The sequence below is a fragment of the Dunckerocampus dactyliophorus genome, chromosome 3 (genome assembly GCF_027744805.1).
Source record: "Dunckerocampus dactyliophorus isolate RoL2022-P2 chromosome 3, RoL_Ddac_1.1, whole genome shotgun sequence".
Classification (NCBI taxonomy): domain Eukaryota; kingdom Metazoa; phylum Chordata; class Actinopteri; order Syngnathiformes; family Syngnathidae; genus Dunckerocampus; species Dunckerocampus dactyliophorus.
This window is the reverse complement of record NC_072821.1, coordinates 6,126,568-6,149,097: the sequence shown is the minus strand read 5'-3', so window position 1 is coordinate 6,149,097 and position 22,530 is coordinate 6,126,568. Positions and strand designations below refer to the sequence as shown.

The following is a 22,530-nucleotide window of genomic DNA, read 5'->3' as shown; positions in this document are numbered from 1 at the left end:
CAATGTACAGAGATGAGCAAATTCAAAAAACAATACAAGCAGTTGATGTTTGCTAAATACAAGGCAGAAGAGTCCTGATTGTTCTAACAGGTTTGTTATTTTATTTTTTTTAATTTATTTTTTTAATTATTTTTTTTTGTTTTGTTTAAAAAAAAAAGAAAAAAGCTTTGTTCTTTTTTTATTTATTTATTTAGTATTGTCATCATTATTATTATTATTATTATTATTATTAATGTATATGTGTATATATATATATATATATATATATATATATATCATTTTTTTCTTGAGATGTATTCCATTGTAACCTTCATGTTCAAATAAACTAAACCAAACCAAACCAAACCAAACCAAACCGATCATCCATCCATTCTTTTTCTATGCCGCCACCTTTATTGCATATTAATTTTAAATTCCCGTGGGCACAGTGGTGTTCCAACTAATGTGTCCAAATCGTATTTTGTCCCAACTAAAAGCCTCAGAGTCAGGAAACATCAATCATTTGTAGCAACGATGCACGGACAGCAAGCATGACGAGCATTTAGCTAGTCGGTTAACAAAACTACAAATCTGATCTGGTTTTTAAGAGCTACAGGTGCTTCGTCATTGGGTCTAAATGGCTAAGAGTAGCAGGTTTCCTTGAAAATGCATCATTTGTATACTAGGTGCAATATAGCAAATGGTGTAACATTGAAATGGATGGAAAAAAAGCATTTGCCAAGTATTTGCTCGCATGTACTGAGCATGACAGAGTAAAAGAGCTGCTTCAGTGATTTGATTGACGTGAGCTTGAAGAGATCTCTGTGATGCGATTACCTTGCCGGGGCTTGGTCCTCCCCAATCTACGCTAAGACTTCACTTATGTTAATTGTGTGTGTGTGTGTGTTAGGTACAAGAGCTCCAGAGTCCACCTCGAGCCAGCATGGTGGTGAAGGACTGCGTGAAAGCCTGTCTGGATTCCACGTATAAATACATCTTTGATAACTGTCACGAGCTGTACAACCAGCTGCTGGACCAGGTAAGCATTAGGTTACATTTCACATAAAAGGCATGTGTTCCTGTCCGCTATCGATTCTGCTCTTAAATGGCTGATTATCTTGACTACATTGGGTCATATGAATGTAAAGGTGACCATAGGGGTGTTATTTCATGGATAGATGGCTCTAATAAACAAGTTTTCTGTGTTCTCTACAAAAATATTCCTTTTATAAAAAAGGAATCCTACTTTACGAAAATTCACTTATTGCGGTCGGATCTGTAACATATTAACCGCGATAAACAAGGGATTACTGTACTGTATATAAATTATCTTCTCCAATAAACACCTGATCTCTTCTGCAGTCGAGTAAATAAACACCCCAGGCTACACGTTACAAGTCTCTCAACAACAACTATGTTTTTATTGTCTTTTTCTTTTTAATCTTGAACTAATTATGGTATTTATGATTATGCGGCAAGAAACATTTGTACACTGTAGAGCTTAATTATTGATCACAATGCAAATTTTGTAGTTGGCATCGTTCCCCCCTTGCTCGTGAAAAGCTAGACTTAAGCCTGAATTATGCATTATTATTTCCACAGCCCCCATGTAAGCTACACAGGCAGGCTCCTCCCTGTCCCAAAAACATTCTAACTTCGCATCAACGGAGACGCAAACCTCAGAGCTTTTTAATATGACACGATTTCCGGTTTAATCCCTTCCGCCAAAGCATCAAAAAGCCCGGCAAACCAAAAGAAACATGAAGCAAAGACACATGAAGGTATATACACAGTAGGATATAGGAAACATGAGTGCTTGCAGAGCAACGTGTACAATAAAAGTGACAGATGTTCCACATCGATTAGTTCCAGCTCCAGCAACGATCTAGATGTCACCATTGTTTACTACTACACCGGAAGCTGCATACAGTAGCTCGTCAAAGAGAGCTGTCTTGGTGGTGGATTGCAAGCCAAAGCCCCCGCCGGAAGGGCTTTTAATCAATCAAGATACTGTAGTGACGTGGCTGAAGCACAATTCAGGATTTAGTCTGCATCCTCAATGCTTTGTAGGGAAATAAACATTATTTGCAGCAATCTAATTGGATTTGTATGGCTATTACATGCATGGGCGACCTTGTATTGTAAAGGCACTGTGGTTCATCAGGACAAAAACACACTTGATCACGTTGTATTTAATCACGCCGTTCACAATTGAAGCAGCAGCTCAAGATTTGTTTCCCGAAGCCAGAAAGCTATAAAAGACACTTAATGGAGTCTTTATTTCGTCATTCTTTAAAGTCAGCTTACTTTTGCATGAGACAGAATTTATCAAGAGCGTTGTAACAGAGTGGAGCATCCAAAACATAAAACAATTTGGAGTTTTCAGTTTTCATTTTCTGTAAAAAACAAATCGGTCAAACAAAGCTTAGGAGTTCAAGCATTAACATGCAAGCACATACTTGATTTTACATTTTTGTTGGCGACTTTTTTAAAGCCACCACAGAGGGGCACTGGTGTTGGCAAAGAAGAAAAGTGGCCATAGAGTACATAGGAAGTAGACTAATGGGCGCCACACACGCCTCTACTCCATTCATTTTCAATGGTACCTGCGGGATAGGGCGATTATCGCGAGTCACCGTCCAACTAAGCAACACGCACCTGTCGTGCACACGCTGGCTTGTGACGCGATCCCAGAAAGTTGAAAAATGTTCAACTTTTCATTGCTGTCGCCCAGACGAGGACCAATCAGCAGGACCCAATATAGCTTATTACATTATAGGAAAATATTAATTTTTATGCTCGCATGTATTTTTATGCCAATATTGGGCCGATGATATCGGTGGGCCGATATTATCTGACATCCCTATAAATAAGGAATCCTACTTTGCAGAAATTCACTTATCACAGTCAGTTGTGGAACCAGTTAACCATGATAATTTATTTTTTTTAACAGAGCATACAACTTATTTGTACATTTACTTTTCTTTTCAGCTTGGCCCTGTTCTGACGCCATGTTTATTTTGTTTCTTTTAATATGCAACATACTTTGGACACCACTGACTTTACATTATTCTTTCTGAGGAAAATTGGTTTTTAAGTAAGAACAACTTGAAAGTCAACCAGAATCACGGATGGAACATCCTCCCAGGCTGCCTTTTAAATTCTTTATGACTATTTCTGGCTTTCCGGGAGCACCTGGAGGCTCTTAATGAGACAGCAGAGGCTCCGGAAGCACATTATCACTCTGTGCTTCTCATTTTGGCCCCATGTTTACGCCTTCATTGGTCTCGTCTGAATAACTATGGCAACTAGGCAACAGGCAACTTTGTTCATTTTACAGAGGGTCACACCACACCAGATAATGTCTTTTTTCGGCTATAATGGGATGTGATCCAGCCCCAAAAGTAGAACAATAAGCCTCCTTTGTTTAAACAGCCAGAGGTGTTGTAAGCAATTACCACACCAGAGAGATAGACACTTTTGCTAATTATACCAGCCCCCCCCCCCTCATTTCCACAGACAGACTCTCCATCAACTGGGGGGAGACGGCACGGCCCAAAAGCTAACGTCGCTGTGACTATAAATTATTGTGGTCATAGACACGAGTTACCCTGGCTGTCTCCGTGGTTGCAACTCATTTGCGAGGCGAGCGAGATGTAGCCCTGCCAGGACAAGGCATCTTGCATAACATGACAACCTCGAGCTTGCTGCTTCTGCCAGGGCATGAAATAAGTACAAGGGGGGAGAGAGGGATAGGAGACCCCAGCTTAAGAATCCATGTGGAAATAAGGGCTCCGTCGTGGAAAATGGTAAAGTGTGGAAAGCGTTTTCGTGTGGCTTATCCACCGTGAAGTAAGAGGAGCAACTGGTGGAAGCTTAAATTGGACACTTTACATACAGTGGAACCTTCAGTGGGGAACACAAGCAATTCTAACCTACAATTTGTTCACATTTGGAGACCATTTTTGCCTTTGCAAACAATGAAAATAGTCACAATGAATAGTCAAATTGTCACTATTATAAAAATCTGTACAGGAAATGTAAATGAAGTAACATTTAAACATTGTGGATGGTCATACAAGCGTACAAAGAAGTTAATCACAGATAAAACAATGAAACACACTTACTTACACTATCAACAACTATGTAAGAGAAAAGGCAAAGGCGCGTCATGTCGCAGATTGTGCCTCGCACGTCTCGCTTTTTAACGTTAGTGACTGTCAAAAAAGTGTAAAAAGAAGTTCAAGATGTCATTTTGGCGCCAAATTTCTGTGTTTTTTGGGTGACTGCAAATTAAAAACTGTCCTCAAAATCTTTTTTTTTTTTTGGCTGAGAAAAGATGAAATATGCCAGACAATATTTATTTTGAAAACATTTTAGAAGTTCCTTAAATTAGCCTTAACACATTTGGACCTCATGACAAAGAGTGTCCCATTTATAACCATTGAAAAATGCCAATTTTGACCCCACTTTTATCTTAACATAACCTGAGCAATCATTTATCTTACGACATCAGTTTGGACTGATTCTCTTTTTATGTTTTATGTGTCTATCAGGTGGTGCTATTTCATCCCATTCAAAGCATGCAGCACTTTTTACTGTTTTCTACATGCTACTAGAATGCTAGGTGTGTGTGTGTGTGTGTGTGTGTGTGTGTGTGTGTGTGTGTGTGTGTGTGTGTGCGAATTTACTGTATATGTACAGTATGTATATGTATAACTTATTTAAAGTGTACAAATATGAATATATTATATTTTATAGAAGTTTCTGGAAAGTTTAGATATTTAGTTGTTAGGGTCAACTGTGTATTTTACTTTCCAGTGTTGTTTTTATTATATTTGAATACATTTTTCCTTCCTCCAAAATGAGCACATAGACCCTAGAATCCAACCAATCATAACCCCCATACTCCACCACCTGCGTGTTTTCCTTCAGGAATTGAGTGCATTCCAGAGTGCCTCCCTGAGTCTCCGACTCTAATTTGACTTGAATTGTGAGAATTGATGATGAGCCAGTCGCATGCAAATGGAAAACCTGGGAGCACTAAACAATAAACATAAAGCACCTAGCTAGCCTCTGGGAGAGCGATGGGCCGCTATCAATCTTACTGCTATTGCCCTCGCCATGGCGAAAGTAGTCTTTGTTGTAGCAGTGGCGGTGCTAAGGTGCAATCTTACAGTAAAGATTGAAAGCCATGGGTGTGTTGCTGACTGTAAAAAAAAAAAAAAAAAAAGCAGCATCGACTTAATCACGTCGAACAATGCGGTTATGGCGACCTGAGGTGAATATAAATGAGCAAAGGGAGTTTTAACGGGGAAGCCTGCTAGTCAACCTTCATATGCGTCCTTCACTTTTGCACCTGTGCACGGTTTGCATGGTGCACCATTATATCCCATTTATATATATCCCATTTATTGGGCTTTTATTGTTGGCGAACTTGCCCTAATTTATGGTCATTTCAACACCTCCACTGCAACACACTGTAGATTTCTGTCTCCTGCTTGTTAAGTCTGGCAAAGAAAATCAAAATTGGCACTTGCCAAGTCTCACAGTTAGGAATCTAAAGCTCAAACTGCTCTTTTGCATTCACATAGCATCTTTTGTACTTTAACTCATCTCAAACAACCCAAAAAAGACATTATAAATTGTCAAGCCTAAGACACAAATTGTTATATTTACTTTCTGAAGGAAAAAAAATGATAATATTTTTGTTGTTTTGGATGCTAATTTCCACTACAACAACATTTTAATGCCAAATTTTGGTATTGTTGTTCCACTGCAAACATGAAAAAAATGCATCTTTTGGAAAATAGAGAATAGTCAGGTCAATTTTTCAAGATAGGAGAAAAGTCCTGTCATCATCCCATTTATTAGGTTTTTATTATTGAAAATTTGCCCTAATTTATGGTAATTTCAACTGCTTTTCCATTTCTTTAGCACCTCCACTCCAAAACACTATAGATTTGTGTCTCCTCCTTGTTAACTCTGGCAAAGGAAATCTAAATTGGCAATTCCCGAGTAAGAATTTAAAGCTCACACTGCTCTTTTGCATTCTCATAGCATTTAACATATTTTTTTAAAAAAATGCAAATTAGAAATAGTCACGCTTAAGACGCATTGGATGAAAGCGCCAACAGAATAAGAAGTAATCTCTTTTTATGGCGGTGGCGCTCCCAAACCTGAATGATTAAAAGGGAGGCGACACGCAATCATACGTCACACGACGTATGATTTCTCGTTTTCTTGTCCGCGTGAGATTAAATCGTGTCGCGATGGTGGAAAAACCACAGCAACAAAACAACAGACGACAGAAAAAGTTGCAGTCGTCGATTGGAGGCTGAGAAGTAAATGGATTTGCAATGTAATTCCAATTCCCAAGATCTCTTCCTTACAACGTCTGCTCTGTGTGCTGCACCAAAGTCAATACGCTGAAGGTTGTCAGATCATTCCCGCTAAATTATTCAGTAAAGCAATCGAACCAGTTCCACAGTTTTCCATTCATCTACAATAGGCTTGTATTTGCATACAGGAATGAGGGTAAAAAGTGTATATATTATGTTCTTGTGAGGGTATGTCATAAATAATATGCGTCATTGACACAGTGTGTGTGTGGATTTGCATGTATCCACACTGTTGGTCCACAACATGTCAGCTGATTTTCTTCAGGTTTGGATTCATGTTCAAGTTTTTGACCATATTTTAGATCGGAGTTGCTTGACTGCAGAACCACTAGAGTTCAGATGATCCACTATTTCCATTTAACACATATATGTGTTTTTTAGGGACTTATTGCAATGCTAACGTGGTGCCCCTGTTGTTTGGTGAATTATATTATGGATAAGTATAAAGTAGGGGTGTCCAAAATGTGGCCCGAGAGCCATGTGTGCCCCACAGCTGGTTTTTTTTATTTTTTTTTTTAATTGGCTTGCGGCACATTCAAACTACTATAAAAACAACCACAAACAGTGAATAAAAAGCAACAATGGAAAAATACGCAGTAGTTTTACAAGAATAAAGTCTGAGAAAAAAGTTGTAATCTAATGAGAAAAACTTGTAATTATGTAGAAAAATAACATCATTAACATCAACAAAAAGACATTTTTTTCAAGTGGAATATTATGAGAAACAAACAAAACTATTAATAAAGTTGTAAGTTTTGGAAAATTAGGTTGCGGAAAAAGTTATAATGTTACGAGGATAAAGTCAAAATATTATGGGAACAAGGTCATGAGTACGAGAAGAAAAATTACAATAAGAAAGTTGAAATAGTTGGAACATTAAAAAAAAGCCAGCAGAAATGGAAAAAGAAGAATATATTAAGAGGAAAAAAAATAATGTCATTTTTGTAGCATAGTGTTTCGTATTACTTGTTTCTATTCTAATATTATGATACACAAACAAAACCAAATAAAGTTGGAATTTTTGGAAAATTAGGTTGAGGAAGAACTTATATTACGTGAATAAAGTCAAAATATTTGGGAAATAAAGTCCTAATATTACGAAAAGAAAATGTATCAATACTATTATCAATATTATTTAAGAAGAAAGTTGAAATATTTGGAAAACAGCAAAAATGGGAAACAACAGCAAAGATCAAAGTTCATACTAATAATATGCTTTTTCGCCTGTATCACAAAGTTGAGATTGAGTTTCTTTTTCAAATACATTTATCGTCTGAGCATATCTACATGTGTTGGTTGACTAAAAATAAGAGTGACCTTTGCGTCCATTCAATTTTAGCATGTGGCTCTCGGTGGAAAAAGTTTCGATACACCTGGTACAAAGTAGAGCAATTACACAGAAAACATGACACGCAACATGCCATTGGAATGTCGTACAACGTGTAACTTTGGGTATTCATGACAAAAATACCATTTTTATTGAAGGCACAATTTCCGTTTTTCTTTAACGTATCGTGAATTCCTTCTCCGCAGAGCCGGAAGCAAGATATCCCACGTGAGGAGCAAGGACCATCCATCAAGAACCTGGACTTTTGGCCCAAGCTCATTACCCTCATGGTGTCGGTCATAGATGAAGACAGGACGGCGTACACGCCAGTCATCAACCAGTATGTGACCCTCTCATTAATGATGTCTTGCATTACAACCCGTTAGTCAAAGAATTTGGTCAGTTCCACACGATAGTTGACGATTCCTGTCTTGAGGCCATTGGGCCAAAACAGCGGGTACGACTTGACTACAAACGCCAGTCTCACTGTATTGACCCGAATATAAGATGATCCTGAATATAAGACGACCCGACTTTTTGGAGAAGAGATTTTGGAAAAATATGTTTAAAGACAAAACCAAAGACAAACCGTACAGTGGACGAGTGGTTAACATGTTGGCCTCACAGTCAGGAGATTGCAGGTTTCACATTCCATAGGGCTGCTGTAATTGGAGGCACTACATTGTCCATTGGTGAGAATGGTTGGTTGTCTATACAAACGACTGCCTTGCGACCAGTCCAGAGTGTTCCCTGCCTCGTGCCCAAAGTCAGCTGGGATAGGCTGCAGCTCAACCGTGACCCTAATTAGGGCGAGCGATATAGAAGCTGCTCTACAATTGTTTTATGACTGCTTCATTAATCACCAGTATCTTACGGTTTGCCAACATAACAACTACTGGTTTGTGTGTTGAGTGACAGGAAGACTTGTTTGGGGAGAAGTCGTTTGGCGCCACCTGTCAATTTGAACGTATAAATCTCTGCATCCTGAATATAAAACAACTTTCAGTTTTTCAGCCTTTGTTCGATATTTGGGTCAACTTGGTAGTGTGCTGTCTAAAGAAGTACAAAACGATGTCAACCATGGGAAGTAAAGATACAGTACATCCATGCAGTCGCCCACGAGCATCATTGTGCTCAAAACCCTATGATTTGTCTGAATCCGTATTTGTATCATTTAAAGCCTAGGAGGCTGAACTGAAAATGCTTTGATATGAATGGTGAGCAATGCAATAACTTCATAACGAGGGATGGATGAAATACGAGATTAGCCATTTGAATTGCGGAGAATAGAGATGTGTTTCCTCTGTGTTTGTGTGCAGCAGTTGCTGGACCCATTTCTTGATCAAAACAGAGCGGGGTTTGCCCCAGCAGAAAACCAGATGAGGCGTATATTTCTTTCCCCCATTTCTGGCCCCGCTTATTCGTATTACATACCCTCTCATCCTTTTATATTTGTTCATATTTTTAGCTTGTTTCTTTTTGCCTCTTGCTGATTTACGACGCTCATTACGGCTGTTTATGCCCTGAGCCTCCTCTGCTACACTGTCTAATGATAGAGCTGCTTTATTCGTGTCTATTTTCCCTACACTTTCCTCTGGTCAAGTTCCAGAAGGATAACGACCCCCGCTGCTCTTTTTGTGGTAAACCTAAAAACGGTCTTGCTGCCACTCAAATAATCGAAGGAAAATATTTTCAGGGCCAAACTGTGAATAGACTGATCTTGTGAATTTATTTTGCAATGAAAAATTATGCCATTGGAATGATGCAAAGCCAAAAGATTAGAAGCTTCAGGGACTGTTCCTGAAAAAATAAGCATCATACACATCATTTGTTTACCTCACTGCATCCACAAGCACTTTAGATCCAGATTTACATTTAATTGTATGCTTTACGTATAAGCGAGTGGGACAGACATGAAAGCCGGGAAGCCAATTGTTCCTGGGATCTGTTTTTATTTTCTTCAGAGAGCACATCCGCCTTCTTAGTGTTTATTCTGCACACGGCAGCAATTACAGTTACAGGAGAAATAATTCAGCATTGGAAAAGAACATAACATTTCCAGATGAACTGACCTTTCTCCGGCTAACGCCTCGTCATCTGCAAATGTCCTCCCATCACTGTCTGAGGCTATGGATAATTAAACTACTGACGTTTAACCTTTGACTGAAAACCTACAGCATTCCTAGGAGTAGACTGGCAAACAGGTTGTTTATCTCTGTTTTACCTTCTTTATTTACCTAATCCGTAAAGAAGATGGGGTTATTTCCAAAATTATCAAACTTAACATATATAAGACATTCTTTTTTAAACTGCAACAGAACCAATGTTGTAATAGCAGTAAGGAATAAACTGCTCGGCCAGCAGTGTGAAAACGTGTTTGCTCCTTTCCTGATTTCTTTTTTTTTTTTTTGGTCATAAAATGTCACAGACCATCAAACAAATGTAAATATTAGTCAATGACAACGCAACTGAACACAAAATGCAGTTTTTAAATTAAGCGTTTTATTATTAAGGGAGAAAAAAAATCCAAACCTACATGGCCCTGTGTGAAAAAGTGATTGCCCCCTAAACCTAACAACTGCAATCAAGCGTGTGTGATAACTTGCATTGAGTCTCTTACAGCGCTGTGGAGGAATTTTGGCCCACTCATCTTTGCAGAATTGTTGTAATTCAGCCACATTGTAGGGTTTTCGAGCATGAAGAGCCTTTTTAAGGTCATGCCACAGCATCTCAATAGGATTCAGGTCAGGACTTTGACTAGGCCACTCCAAAGTCTTCATTTTGTTTTTCTTCAGCCATTCAGAGGTGGACTTGCTGGTGTGTTTCCTGCTGCAGAACCCAAGTTGGTTTCAGGTTGAGGTCACGAACAGATGTCCAGACATTCTCCTTTTTGGTAGACAGCAGAATTCATGATTCCGTTTAGCACAGCAAGTCTTCCAGGTCCTGAAGCAGCAAAACATCTTTAAACTTCCAGTATCATTTGAGTATCACATCGTTGGACCAAGTGTTCTGGTTTTCAGCAATCAAAATATGGTCACTCTACTTTTGTAGACCCCGCACCCGGACAGGATAGGAGACTCAGCAGTTCACTGAATTCCAGGCATTGAATTGGGACATTTACAGTATGCAGGTTTAGAAGCTTTAATCTAGTCTGTTTGATTCAGATCTTATACTGATTGCATATTTGACAACAATGCCAATTTATAATTATATTAATTTTACAGTATTTTAGAATAAAAAGTGCATTACAAATAAAATGCATTATTATAATAATAATTATTATAATTTAAGCTTGTCGGATCCATTTATAAGTTCTAGGCTTTTATTATGAAGAAATTTGGCACCTGGCTAGAACTTGTAGTCGTCCGGGTCCTCCATTATAGCCATTCCCTTCTTGAATTCACAGGTGACCAATGTTTAATCCTTGGCGAAGGTCTGCATTATGAGACTTGCCAACCGTGTCTTGTCTCACAACCATTTAACTCCTTTCTCCAAGATTCGGGCCCTAGCCATCAGGCCGCCCAGCGGTGCATGTCGTTACAGGGAAATGAGTTTAACCGGAATCTATCTTCCATTTCCACCAGGTTTCCACAGGAGCTGAGTGTTGGCAAGATCAGCGCCGAGATGACGTGGAACCTCTTCGCCCTGGACATGAAGTATGCAATGGAAGGTGAGTCAATTCTGCTTTTAGTGACAGTGAGTGACAATTCCAAGATGAGTACAATAACATCTATTAACACGGCCTTTGTGATGAATGAAGGGTAAAATGCAAGGTGGGCTAATCACCTGGAGGCTAAGTAGTTACTACTTGACATGCTCATTAAAAGCTCATGTAAAGTGATACCATGCAACACCTCCATTTTTCACTTGTCCATTGGCTGGTGTCACAATGGAGCTTATCAGCTTTTCTCATCCACACTACCCACTGATTACACAGTATTGATTCACACACTTTAACTTGAGATCACAAACTGACAAAACTGCCACGTTACAAATGCTCATAAAAATTGTCACATATTCTTTTACCAGCAATAAGAAATTAGAATTTCCTTGTCAATGACTAAAATGATGATGACGTTATGATGATGTTATATTTAAGTATTATTCAAGGCGATTTGTCTGGAACGTGTAGGCTGCATGTGGTAAACGCTCCAATTAACGCCTCTATTCGGTAAACTGCAGAGTCTCTTATAGTCGCCAGATGCCAGGTCCACAGATGCAAATAACTGCACAGGCCTTTGATTAGAGCTAAGTCAAAAAAACGCTGGCATTAACAACTATGGCTGTTTTTTTTTTTAAAGCACAGTAGCTACATCTACCTGTGCATGCGCTTTAAAGACGAAGCATGAAAAATAAATTGCAATCTGCTGGCAAATAAAACCCTTAAATAAAAAGAAATATATACCATCGCTAGTGGCTATGGGAATTGAGTGACATCCAGCACATTCATCTGCTAAACATGATACTGGCATTGAACAGGAGATCGGGAAATCCCATTTAGAAAATATTTATAGTTGACCAAGGACATATAGTCACATTTTGTAGATTTAGCCACCCAGTAACAAATCTCATAGCTGCTTTCCTGCTGGAAGAGATGTTCTCTGTATAAATGTGGGTTTTCACTTCAATCCCAAATGCAAGCTCCTCCTGCTCCGTCTTATTCCCCAAAAGAAAGCAGGCAAATACCTCCTACGGGTTAGTGAGCAAGCTGTTCCTGTTATGTTTGAGTCCTCTGGATCAACACCCAACCAGGATATCCGGTAGGTGGGTTTGTGAATCAAAGTCCAGCAGTGTAGCACAATGTGTGGGGATTGATTCTATTTATTGTGTTTTTGTTCTCAGGGTATCTAGCTGCCATTCCTATGTCCCATGTTCCTAAAAATGGCACGGCTGTGTTTTTTCTTAGTTTTAAAGCATTCAGTATGGTGTAGTTGCACAGCACATGTTATATGCACAGACTCACACCTCAATTTGTCTTGCCTGTCTGATCCCCTCATGTCAAAGTCAGGATTTTTTGAAGACAAAATGTTTCCCCAATATGTAGGGAACCATTTTCTTCCACCAAGGACTTTGGCACCTTCGATTCAAGCTTTAATTGAGTGAATAAAATAGTTACATTAAGTTAATCCTGTCATCTGTCGTCCTTTTTCGGGCAAGAAACCACACAGTATGTGGTTGCTCAAGTCAGTGATCAAAATGGACACTGAACGCCTCCTTGCGCTCAGGCAGAAGAAGCCCGTTAGAAATGAAAAGAAAACCCTGCTACAAATGAAAATGTATAATTAAGTATAATAATAAAATACATTAAAATAATAACAGTAATTCTAATAGTAATATTGCTGCTACTACTACTACTACTAATGCTAATGCTAATAATAATAATAACAATAATAATAATAATAATAATAATAATAATAATAATAACGATATGTATATGTGCAAAGATAATACAATTTCTGGGTACAATTAGGAGTTCACAATGAGGGTTAAACTAAATTTAAAAATACTCCTAACACTACTCCTGCTACTTTAACAACCACAATAATAATAATAATAATAATAATAATAATAATAATAATAATAATAATAACAATAACAATAATAATAGATAATACAAATACACTGTGTATTTGTATTATCACATAATCACATAATAATAATAATAATAATAATAATAATAATAACGATATGTATATGTGCAAAGATAATACAATTTCTGGGTACAGTTAGGAGTTCACAATGAGGGTTAAACTAAATTTAAAAATACTCCTAACACTACTCCTGCTACTTTAACAACCACAATAATAATAATAATAATAATAATAATAATAATAATAATAATAATAATAATAATAATAATAATTTCTTATAATCTTCAATAAAAATATATATAATTAAGTATACATTTTAGAAATGTCTCATAATTTTAGAACAGTATAAAAAATAGGAATAAGAATAAATAAAAATAATAATAAATGTCATTTAACAAATATAATTATCAGTACCCTACAACAGGTCTCCATACTGCCACGAAATAGTCGCATTTTGCAACTAAAATATGAGATATGGCGGGTAAATTTTAAATCTACTCGCACATGTGTGACCACATAAAAGTGTGGCCGTTGACGAAGCAGACACTATGTCCCTTATTACCGTGAGAATGACTAATAGTGTGTAAAATGTGTAGTCAGTTGATGACCAGCCAGTGTGTGTGATTGCTAACGTTTCAATCGCATTCGATCAACTTTTCTACCATCTTTGTTTACACATTTTGCCTGGCTCTCACTTTCTTCCGTCTCTTTGGTGGCATCTAGCTCACTGTAGTTATCCGCATAGCCTCTGGTCCACAGACTCCAAATGTGACTTTTTTTTTTAACCACGATGACATTTTGTCTTTCAAAAAAACAAGCAATGGTTCCTGCCAACCACACGCTCCTCGGAACAGGCGTCACAACACGTTGCCATAGCCTCACTTGTTGCCCTTTTTCTTCTTAATCTGCTGTGCAGGATCATTTGGTTAAAAAAAATATTGACTCCTGTTGCACAAAATCCTTGAAATTGAAACGCACCGAGGAGCGCACACACTGCTGTAATCTTTACTTCCCTAAACACACGGCAATGCGTGATGTCATGCTTCTGCGCATGCACGTCACTTCCCGGACGCTTTGCCTTTTTTTGGTAATATGATGACCACATAAAAAAATCCAATTTTAACAAAAAGTCCAAATTGGGCATCATACCCTGAAGGTGAACATAGCCAAGGAGGAAAAATTCAGACACTGTTCCAACACAGCTGTCGCAGTTAATCAGGTTCAGTATAACAACATTATTAAAAAGAAGAACTGCAGAGACTTACTAGCTTCTAAAATTGCTGGTCTTGCCTAAAAAAAAAAAAAAAGGTGGATCGGCAGCCGATCCCGGTCCTGAAGATTGGATCGGAACATCCCTAATTTGAACCATATAATCATTATCATATAATCTTTATCATAATATAATTTCCAAATATAAGTGCCCCTTAAACAGTTACATAAAAATATAATTAAATATCCATTTTTTAAAAATTAAATATTGATAGAAAAATATAACTACAACAATATTTGCAAATATAATTATCAGTGCCCTATTATGGGTTAATTAAAACTGTGTAAGTATAAATGAAATAACAAGAAACATTACAAATGAATAACAATGATAATAATCAAAGCAATCATTTCCAAATATAACCATCAGATTAAAGGTTAAATACATGTTTTTATCTTTAAAAATGACGTTCCGGATGTGTTCTTATTGAAAACCTTTCCTCTTTTTGCACACTGATAAATGAAGACAAAGAAGCAGAATGTTTTTCCTGACATGATGACACAGCAGGCGGGAAAATTATCAAATTAGAAATCAATCATTGGCAATATTTAATGTTGGGAATGCACAGAAGGGCTCATTTGTCCTCATCGGCACAGCACCCATACCTGCTGCTTCCTCCATGCCGCACAATTCCCAGGTTGCTATGGTAACCAAATGACCGCGCTGCAAATTGCAGCTGCACAATACACACGCACATGCATTATAGACGTGCAGACATCAAAAGAAGCACGCTACGAAAAAATGCATGAGCGATGCTTGACGTTTTCATCTTCACACTGTCAATAGTTTTGAAGGCATAGCATTGATTCATCCTTGTTGGTCTTTTACACTAATGGAAGTCATTCATAGGGAGAGCAGAGGATTACGTAAGAAGTCACACAGGAAAAGCATCTAGGCGCTAAGTTAGACACCCTGAAGGAGGCACAGCATCCCGCTTTCTTCGAAGCAGCCATGTTTGTCTGTGGGCTCACAGCCATGCAGTGAGAAAGAATGAATGGGAATAAAGGAGTAACGTAGTCATGTGTGTCACTGTGTGCACACACTGCATGCGACTTCATCAAGTCTTCCATGCATCATTTTGCTACGAGGCCTTTGGTGGTGGGCACGGACGGGAAGGGAAAAAATGGATGGCGCTAATATTAGCATGTTTGCGTCTCTGAATGTGGGTGAGAGTGGAAGAGAGCGGAGGTGGAAGACAAAGATAGATGAGGGAGGGTGTGAAATAATGAATGGACACACCTCCCTGTGCTTCTTCAAATGTTTATTGTCCACTACTTCTGGCACATACTGTCATTTTATTTTTACAGTGGAAACTCTCAAATTTAACTACATTTTGAGCAGTAATAATCCTCTAAAGTTGCACAAAACTTCTCTAGCACTTATCCTGTTCAGTGTCACAAGTGAATTGGAGCCTATCCCAGCTGGCTTTTGGGCAAGAGGTGGGGTACACGCCGTTGTGTGTGCTTATAGCTTTCATGCTAATGAGATGAGATGTCTCTCAGAGTGTGTGTGGCTCCAAGAAGCGCTTTTGCGCTTTATCCACTTTTAACATATACGCTTTAACGCTGCACTTGTCCAACATAATACATGCCATACAGTGTATCACACACAACAGCGTAACATTAGGGAGTGGAACAGGACGACACAAAACAAAATGATCAAACTTACAGTTCGCAGGTCTGTAGTTGAGTGGTGGCTTTATTTTAAGATGTGTAGCGAAGCCTCTGTGAAGCGGTTTATACACGGAGCGGGCTCATTTCATTTAGCTTGAGGCGGATCAGAGTGGGTGTCATGTCCCTAGGAAGGAGGGTACTCCATAATGCCATGAAAACCCTGAACTTCAAAATCGACCGTTAGAGCCCCTTCTCTCAAACGTGGAGCAAACAAGTGGGGGCGATTTAGATGCAGCTTTAGATTTTTCTCACGTTTGGTGCTCATAAACGCAAGGGAAACATCATTCAAAAGTCATTTTTGCATAGTAGGGGACCTTCAATGTAAATCCGTCCAACCATTTTATTTACCACATATCCAGTTCAGAATCAAGCAGAAAAGGCAGGAGCCTATCCTGGCTGACTGGACCAAAGGGGTTCTGCAGCCACTGTTGCCAACTCCTCAGTAAGAAAAGTAGATATTGGCTGTCCTGGATGACGTCATCGGCTAATTTACATATAATTTGCATGTGGCCTTGTAAAAGATGCTTTAGGAAAAAAGCATAACCTCAAAGGAGAGACAAAGTGAGTAAAAACACCTTCATTATGTTTAGAACTACAAATAAACTTGATTCCTGGTTAATTTAAATTTGGCCATCAATTCATCAAAATCATAGAATTTTATCTCAACCAGCGCTCTATCAAAGTCTAGACAGAGTAATAATTACATCCAGACTCGCCTCCAGCCTCCACCTTTTATCTTGCAGTTAGGACTACTTCTTTCATTTATCGCACAACGTTCTTCCATCACACGTTCTGACACACTGACAGGTACTGTAAGTCACTGAGTCCGAATGAGTAGTAATTTAATCAAGATTAAGAAGCATTTACGTTTTAGATCCCGCTCTGGAAAACAGGGTGAGATCAACCCCGGCGGCATCATGCCTCGCGCATGCGGGAGTCATGGATGCGTAGCGCTCCACTATGCTCTCAGTGTGCTGCGGGAGCTGACTGTGCACTGACGTCTTTGAGGCGAGGCAAACCTCTCAGCAGCACCCGCTGCTGCCCAGTGACAACAGAAACTGCAGAACAATAAGTGCTTTTACTTTGAAGTCCTCCAATACCAGATAACTGTCCAACAACGTCAGAAAACATAACTAGATTTGGCGCTAGTCAGGTTTGAGAAAATATGTCGCCAAGACGGCTTGGAATGTCGCCACATTTGGCGACAAAGTTGCCAAGTTGGCAACACTGTCTGCAGTCTGAACTGATTATGAATGAAAGACAATCTAGCATCTTGTGTTCTTTCCACTTGGTACTTGACTGTTTTGTGCTAGTGTGTGACTACTTTGTTGGAGAAAAGGTGCCTTTTGTTTTCCTCCTAATTCTCCACTGAACAATCAACAGACTGCGATGTTTCTAGCTACATACCACGAGGTCGTGTGCTACAGCATTTGGTACTTCAACTTACAGTATAGGTTTGTTTCTTTGATAGGTTGTGTAGTTGTCCATACTGCTACTGTGGAATCAATGGATGTCTACATACTAAAATGAGTCTGCCGCTCAACTGGACTTTGGAATAGTTTCTAAAGCTCTGACTACAAACGCAATAAAGCTACCATATAGATGTTTAAATGGCCGTCACAGAAGCGTACCCTGTAAGAGCCCAAAACTCCAGCAGCACATTAACTCATATTCCGCCTTTTGGAACAGCTTCATTAAACATAAATGAATGACGTATTTCTGTCGTTCCTGTTGCGTGAATTTACCAGCCCGCGCTCGCCATACTTCGTTGCAGCTTTCAGTCTAATAGAGTACGCTTCATGTCTTGTGGATCAAGTGTGTATTTTTTCCGAATGCATGCACTGAAAGTAATAAAGCTGATAAGTTGCTGGTAGTTCGCTATATAGAATTATGTGAATCCTTACACAGTGAGTCAGGCGTATTGGCTTTACCTGGTCATTACTTGCAGGAAGCGTACATGGATGGATGCACAGTCGTAAAAAATCATTAGCCGTATGACATATTGGCAGCTACTGGGTAATGGCCAAAGACTACCTTATGAACAAACCACAATGGAAAAAAAAAAGTCTGAATGTATGTTTTTATTCCTATTTGCACTCCTATTTGGAGTGACTGAATGGTAATTGGAGCATGTAAATGCTGTTGTGTGCTGCTGCACTTCATCATCGCATACGCGGCATTAAAGAGTTGCATCCGAGTGGAGTCGCTACGTCCCAGTGGGCGCCGTCAAGACACGATGACATCCTCACCGGGGATTCTGAGCCTACTCCTCCCTCAGGACAGTCAACACTGTTTACCACCAGCGGGGGCATGGAACAACACGCTTGCAATCACGGACTTAGTGGCAAGCTGGTCTTTGGTTTTGTTTACAGCCAAATTTCAGGCAAACACAGGTAAAAATCGAGGGAAACTATACATTTTTACAACAATTTGCCATAGTCTAGAAACAGCGTTTTCACTGTGGGACACGTAGCAGTCATGGTTACCCTCAGAGGGCCTCCTGTAACCATGAAACCATATCAATGTATAATCACTTCATGATATTATGACACATTTGATTATTAGAATTTTCACTGTTGACTGCTTTACCAACAAACTAACATTGACGTCAAAGTGCCAAGCAGAAATTTGAGTATACAACTGTTAGTATAGTTCCTGTTATTAACTAGTATAATTCATTTTAAATGAAATTTGACAATAACATAAATAAAACTCCAATTGCTTGGAGTACAAATTTTCTGTCAAAATTGACAGAACGAACACATTTAGCAAGAAAGATTAAGTGTGATGTTGATTTTTTTTAATGAGTGTTCCCTTGTTTATTGCGGGGGATCGGTACCCAAAATAGCCCGCAATAAGTGAAATCCTCAAAGTCGCCAACTTTATATATTTTTACAATTATTATATATGTTTTAAGGCTGTAAAACCCCCTCACCGTGCACTTTATACACTTTTCTCAGACAAAAATTAACATTTTCTCACATTTCTCTCTTGTTTAAACACTCTTTAAGTTCAAATTTGGTTTGAATGTTAATAATCAACCTACTAGATTGGACACAAGAAATTATGACGTGACTCACGCATATTTCACTCCTCTGCCTCGTCCTGGCGCCATTCGGCAGTAGCATTTTTGTTTCCTTGTTAAAACATATTGCACCTGCTGTCGCATTTTACTCCTCCTCGTCCTACTCCTCGAACCGAAGATTCATTTATTCCGTAATAGTGCCCTAAAGCCGTTTAGCTTCTTCTTCTATTGTTTATTGGCAGTTAGCAAGCACCTCACACGATTAGCTAGTTTGCTAGCGACCATACAACAGAGTACCGATAGATCGCTCTAATACACCACAAGGACGCGGAACACAATGCACGTTCATACGCTGTTGAAAAAAAACGTGCCAAATTGCACTTTAAAAAATCCGTAAAACAGCCAGTCCACAAAACGTGAACCGCGATGTAGCGAGACAACACTGTATTTTATTAATTAATATAAATACATGAAAAAGTAACAAAATAAACAATAATAATACACGGGCCTCGACTTTGACACCTGTGGTCTAGAACAATCCAATTTGATTTAAGCACTGTAAATCTTTTTGTCAGAAATAGAATCTGTGTAAAGTGTAAAGGTGACTATAGGGATGCTACTTCATGTACAAGCTGTATTTCCAAAGTCATAAACATGTTTTCTATGCTCTAACTATGAAAATATTCCATTTATTAATATTGAAACCTACTTTAGGCAAATTTGTACTTGTCTATAAGCAACAGGTGTCCACATTGTAACATGGGATATTTACACAGAAAGACACACTATCTATAAACCTTGCAATCCTACCTATACTCGGTGTTCTCAGCATCACTCGTTAGTTCCGGTGATTCTACACTTGATTAAACTTACTTAATAATTGTCAGCTCAAAACACGATCACCGCATGAGACTTCAAAACTATGTTTCTGAATCTGCACTGTAAGCATCATGGGAACTGTAGTTTTTTTAGCCATAAATTAGCCACTTTATTGTTTAAGCCGCAAGAAGTGGCGGCTTATAGTCCGGAATTTACGATATGGCCCCTCCGAGGTACAACTTGGTGAGGCTAAATATTTGTAGTTTGATCAGAGGAATATGAATTGATGCATTGATGATTCTTACATTCCTACTGGTTTGCAATGCCAAACCCTGATCCAGCTAGTGGTGCTAGCTCAGGTTGCTTCGTAAATAGTATATCATCATCAGATGTAACTAGCTAATGAATTAAACAAAGATAAACACAAAATGGTACAGGGCTTTTGTCTTGACAAAGCCACAGATTAGCAGACAACTTATTGTCGACCAATACAGTAAAATGACACCATTGTCTCTGGCTATTGTACTGAGCTGCCTCTCTCCACAAGCAAACTGTACAGTACTACTGCAACTGGTACTGCAAAGAAAGTGTGTTGAAACAGGACGGAACGGTTGGTGAATGAGTATACAAACTACGAATGACTATTGAAGGTGATGTTTTTAAGACATGTACAGTAGAGATGATCTGCAAAGATAGCCTTCCAATTTAATTCAATAGCATACTGTGCATATAAAAATGTATATTTTAGTAAGTAAGAACTTACTCTGCTTGAGTACGTACCTTGAACGTACCTTTCGTCCTTTAAACTCCCAAGATTTTATTTCCTGGCAACAGTTCCGACGGTTCCTGTACTGTTTAGAGGAACCTTTGCACGGGGAACACTGCATAGAGACTACAAAAAAAAACACGTAGTCTTTGTTAAACATTAAAACCTGCACATATACAGCAGGGTGGTTTATTAATATATTAAACGCCAATCCATCTAAGAGAAGAGACCTCATGAGAATGGATTTACATAAGCAGTATGTATGAATATGCACTGGTTGACCTTCAAGATGGGCACATATGCAATGACTGGTCTCAGAAGGCACTCTATTAAGTACATCCACAAAGTCTTAATGAGAAACAATGCAGGTTCCAGTGAGTCAATGAAGTGAATTTAGGCAAGGATGTTGTGTTAAATTGTTAATGCAGCATCGGGTGTGTTTTTAAATACACACAAAAAACCTTGTCACTTCCATTTGTGGCTGAAATTCATGGATATAAAACATTTAAAGCCCTTTTCTAAAAACGAAGCTGATGACTCACTCTGAAGTCACGAAGCCTCTGTGTTTTTTTTTTATGCTGCTTCCCTTGGCCTCGTTTCACATGGATTCTCCCATCTATTCAAACCACCTTGTTGGTACCAGTGAATGCAAAGAGAGGTCCTTCTGCTCTAAGTCTGGGTTCATCTATTTTTCTAAGAGGATATACGTTTTTTGTAATTTTTTATTTCTCTGAAGCTGCGCTCTGAAAGACGAGGGCTTTTCAAGAACCGTCTGTTAACCTCTTTCGTAATGATGTGATTTATTTTTTATTGATTTCTTTTTCTTTAACATTCTCAGCTGTCACATAAGCAAAAACACTTTCAAAAAAAGTGGCAGTGGAGTCTTAATGCTTTGAATTGTAAGTCCTCTTACAATATACGTAGTATCACACAAAAGTAATGAAAAGCCAAAGAAAAAGCAGAATAAATGTAAATTGATGCGCACTGAAGCACTTCAGATGCTCACTGATGTGTTGCGTCATTCCATGCGTGACAGGTCCTTTTGGGAACGAGCACCGCAGAAAAGGCCAAAGAATAAGTGATGACGGGGAAACCTCAAACGTTTTTTGCAACTTAATGGCAATTTTTTTCCAAGCATTTTTGGTCAAAATCTGAATTTGACGCACAACTTCCAGAGCTTTCGATTTGAGATGTTTCAAGGTACTTTGAGGATCGAGAGGTTTAGACATGCTTGTTTGCACCAGTGGTTCCTGAGAAGACAGTAGTTTTATCAGAACTGAAGAACATGTTTTTATGGACCCTTCCCTCCTTTCCTTCAGCAGGCTAGGGCTACAGCTTACTAGTTGATCTGATTACATCATTGATTTTTGCTTTTTCCAAACCATTGCTGTCATCTCCTATGAACTTGATATAAACCAAGGGTCGCCAACCCGTCCATCGTGAGGTACTAGTCGGTCTTTGGGACTTTGTTGGTCGATCTCGAAAACATTTTGAAAAAAACGCATTATCATATCAGTGCCCTCGCCTCCAAGGGAGCGACCAACAGGCACGCATTTTGTCTACTGAACACGCCCGCACGCCTCGAGCCCCAATAAGAAGCCCAGTCCACAAAACCTGGCCGGAGGTACTCTAATACACCGGCTCGCCTTGTACACCGACTCGCTCCCCTGCGCTAGAAA

At 38.8% G+C, this 22,530-nt stretch overlaps 1 protein-coding gene across 7 annotated transcripts in view; it reads left to right on the top strand.

The window, feature by feature from the left end:
• The window catches only part of LOC129179122 (protein unc-13 homolog C), a 141,735-nt gene that overhangs the window by 76,602 nt on the left and 42,603 nt on the right, over positions 1 to 22,530 (top strand). For all 7 annotated transcript variants that reach the window (XM_054771972.1, XM_054771971.1, XM_054771970.1 and 4 more), the window contains exons 16-18: positions 890 to 1,018; positions 7,914 to 8,047; positions 11,292 to 11,377. In XM_054771972.1, coding sequence (XP_054627947.1) covers positions 890 to 1,018; positions 7,914 to 8,047; positions 11,292 to 11,377 — 349 coding nt within the window. The remainder of the gene's footprint in view (positions 1 to 889; positions 1,019 to 7,913; positions 8,048 to 11,291; positions 11,378 to 22,530) is intronic.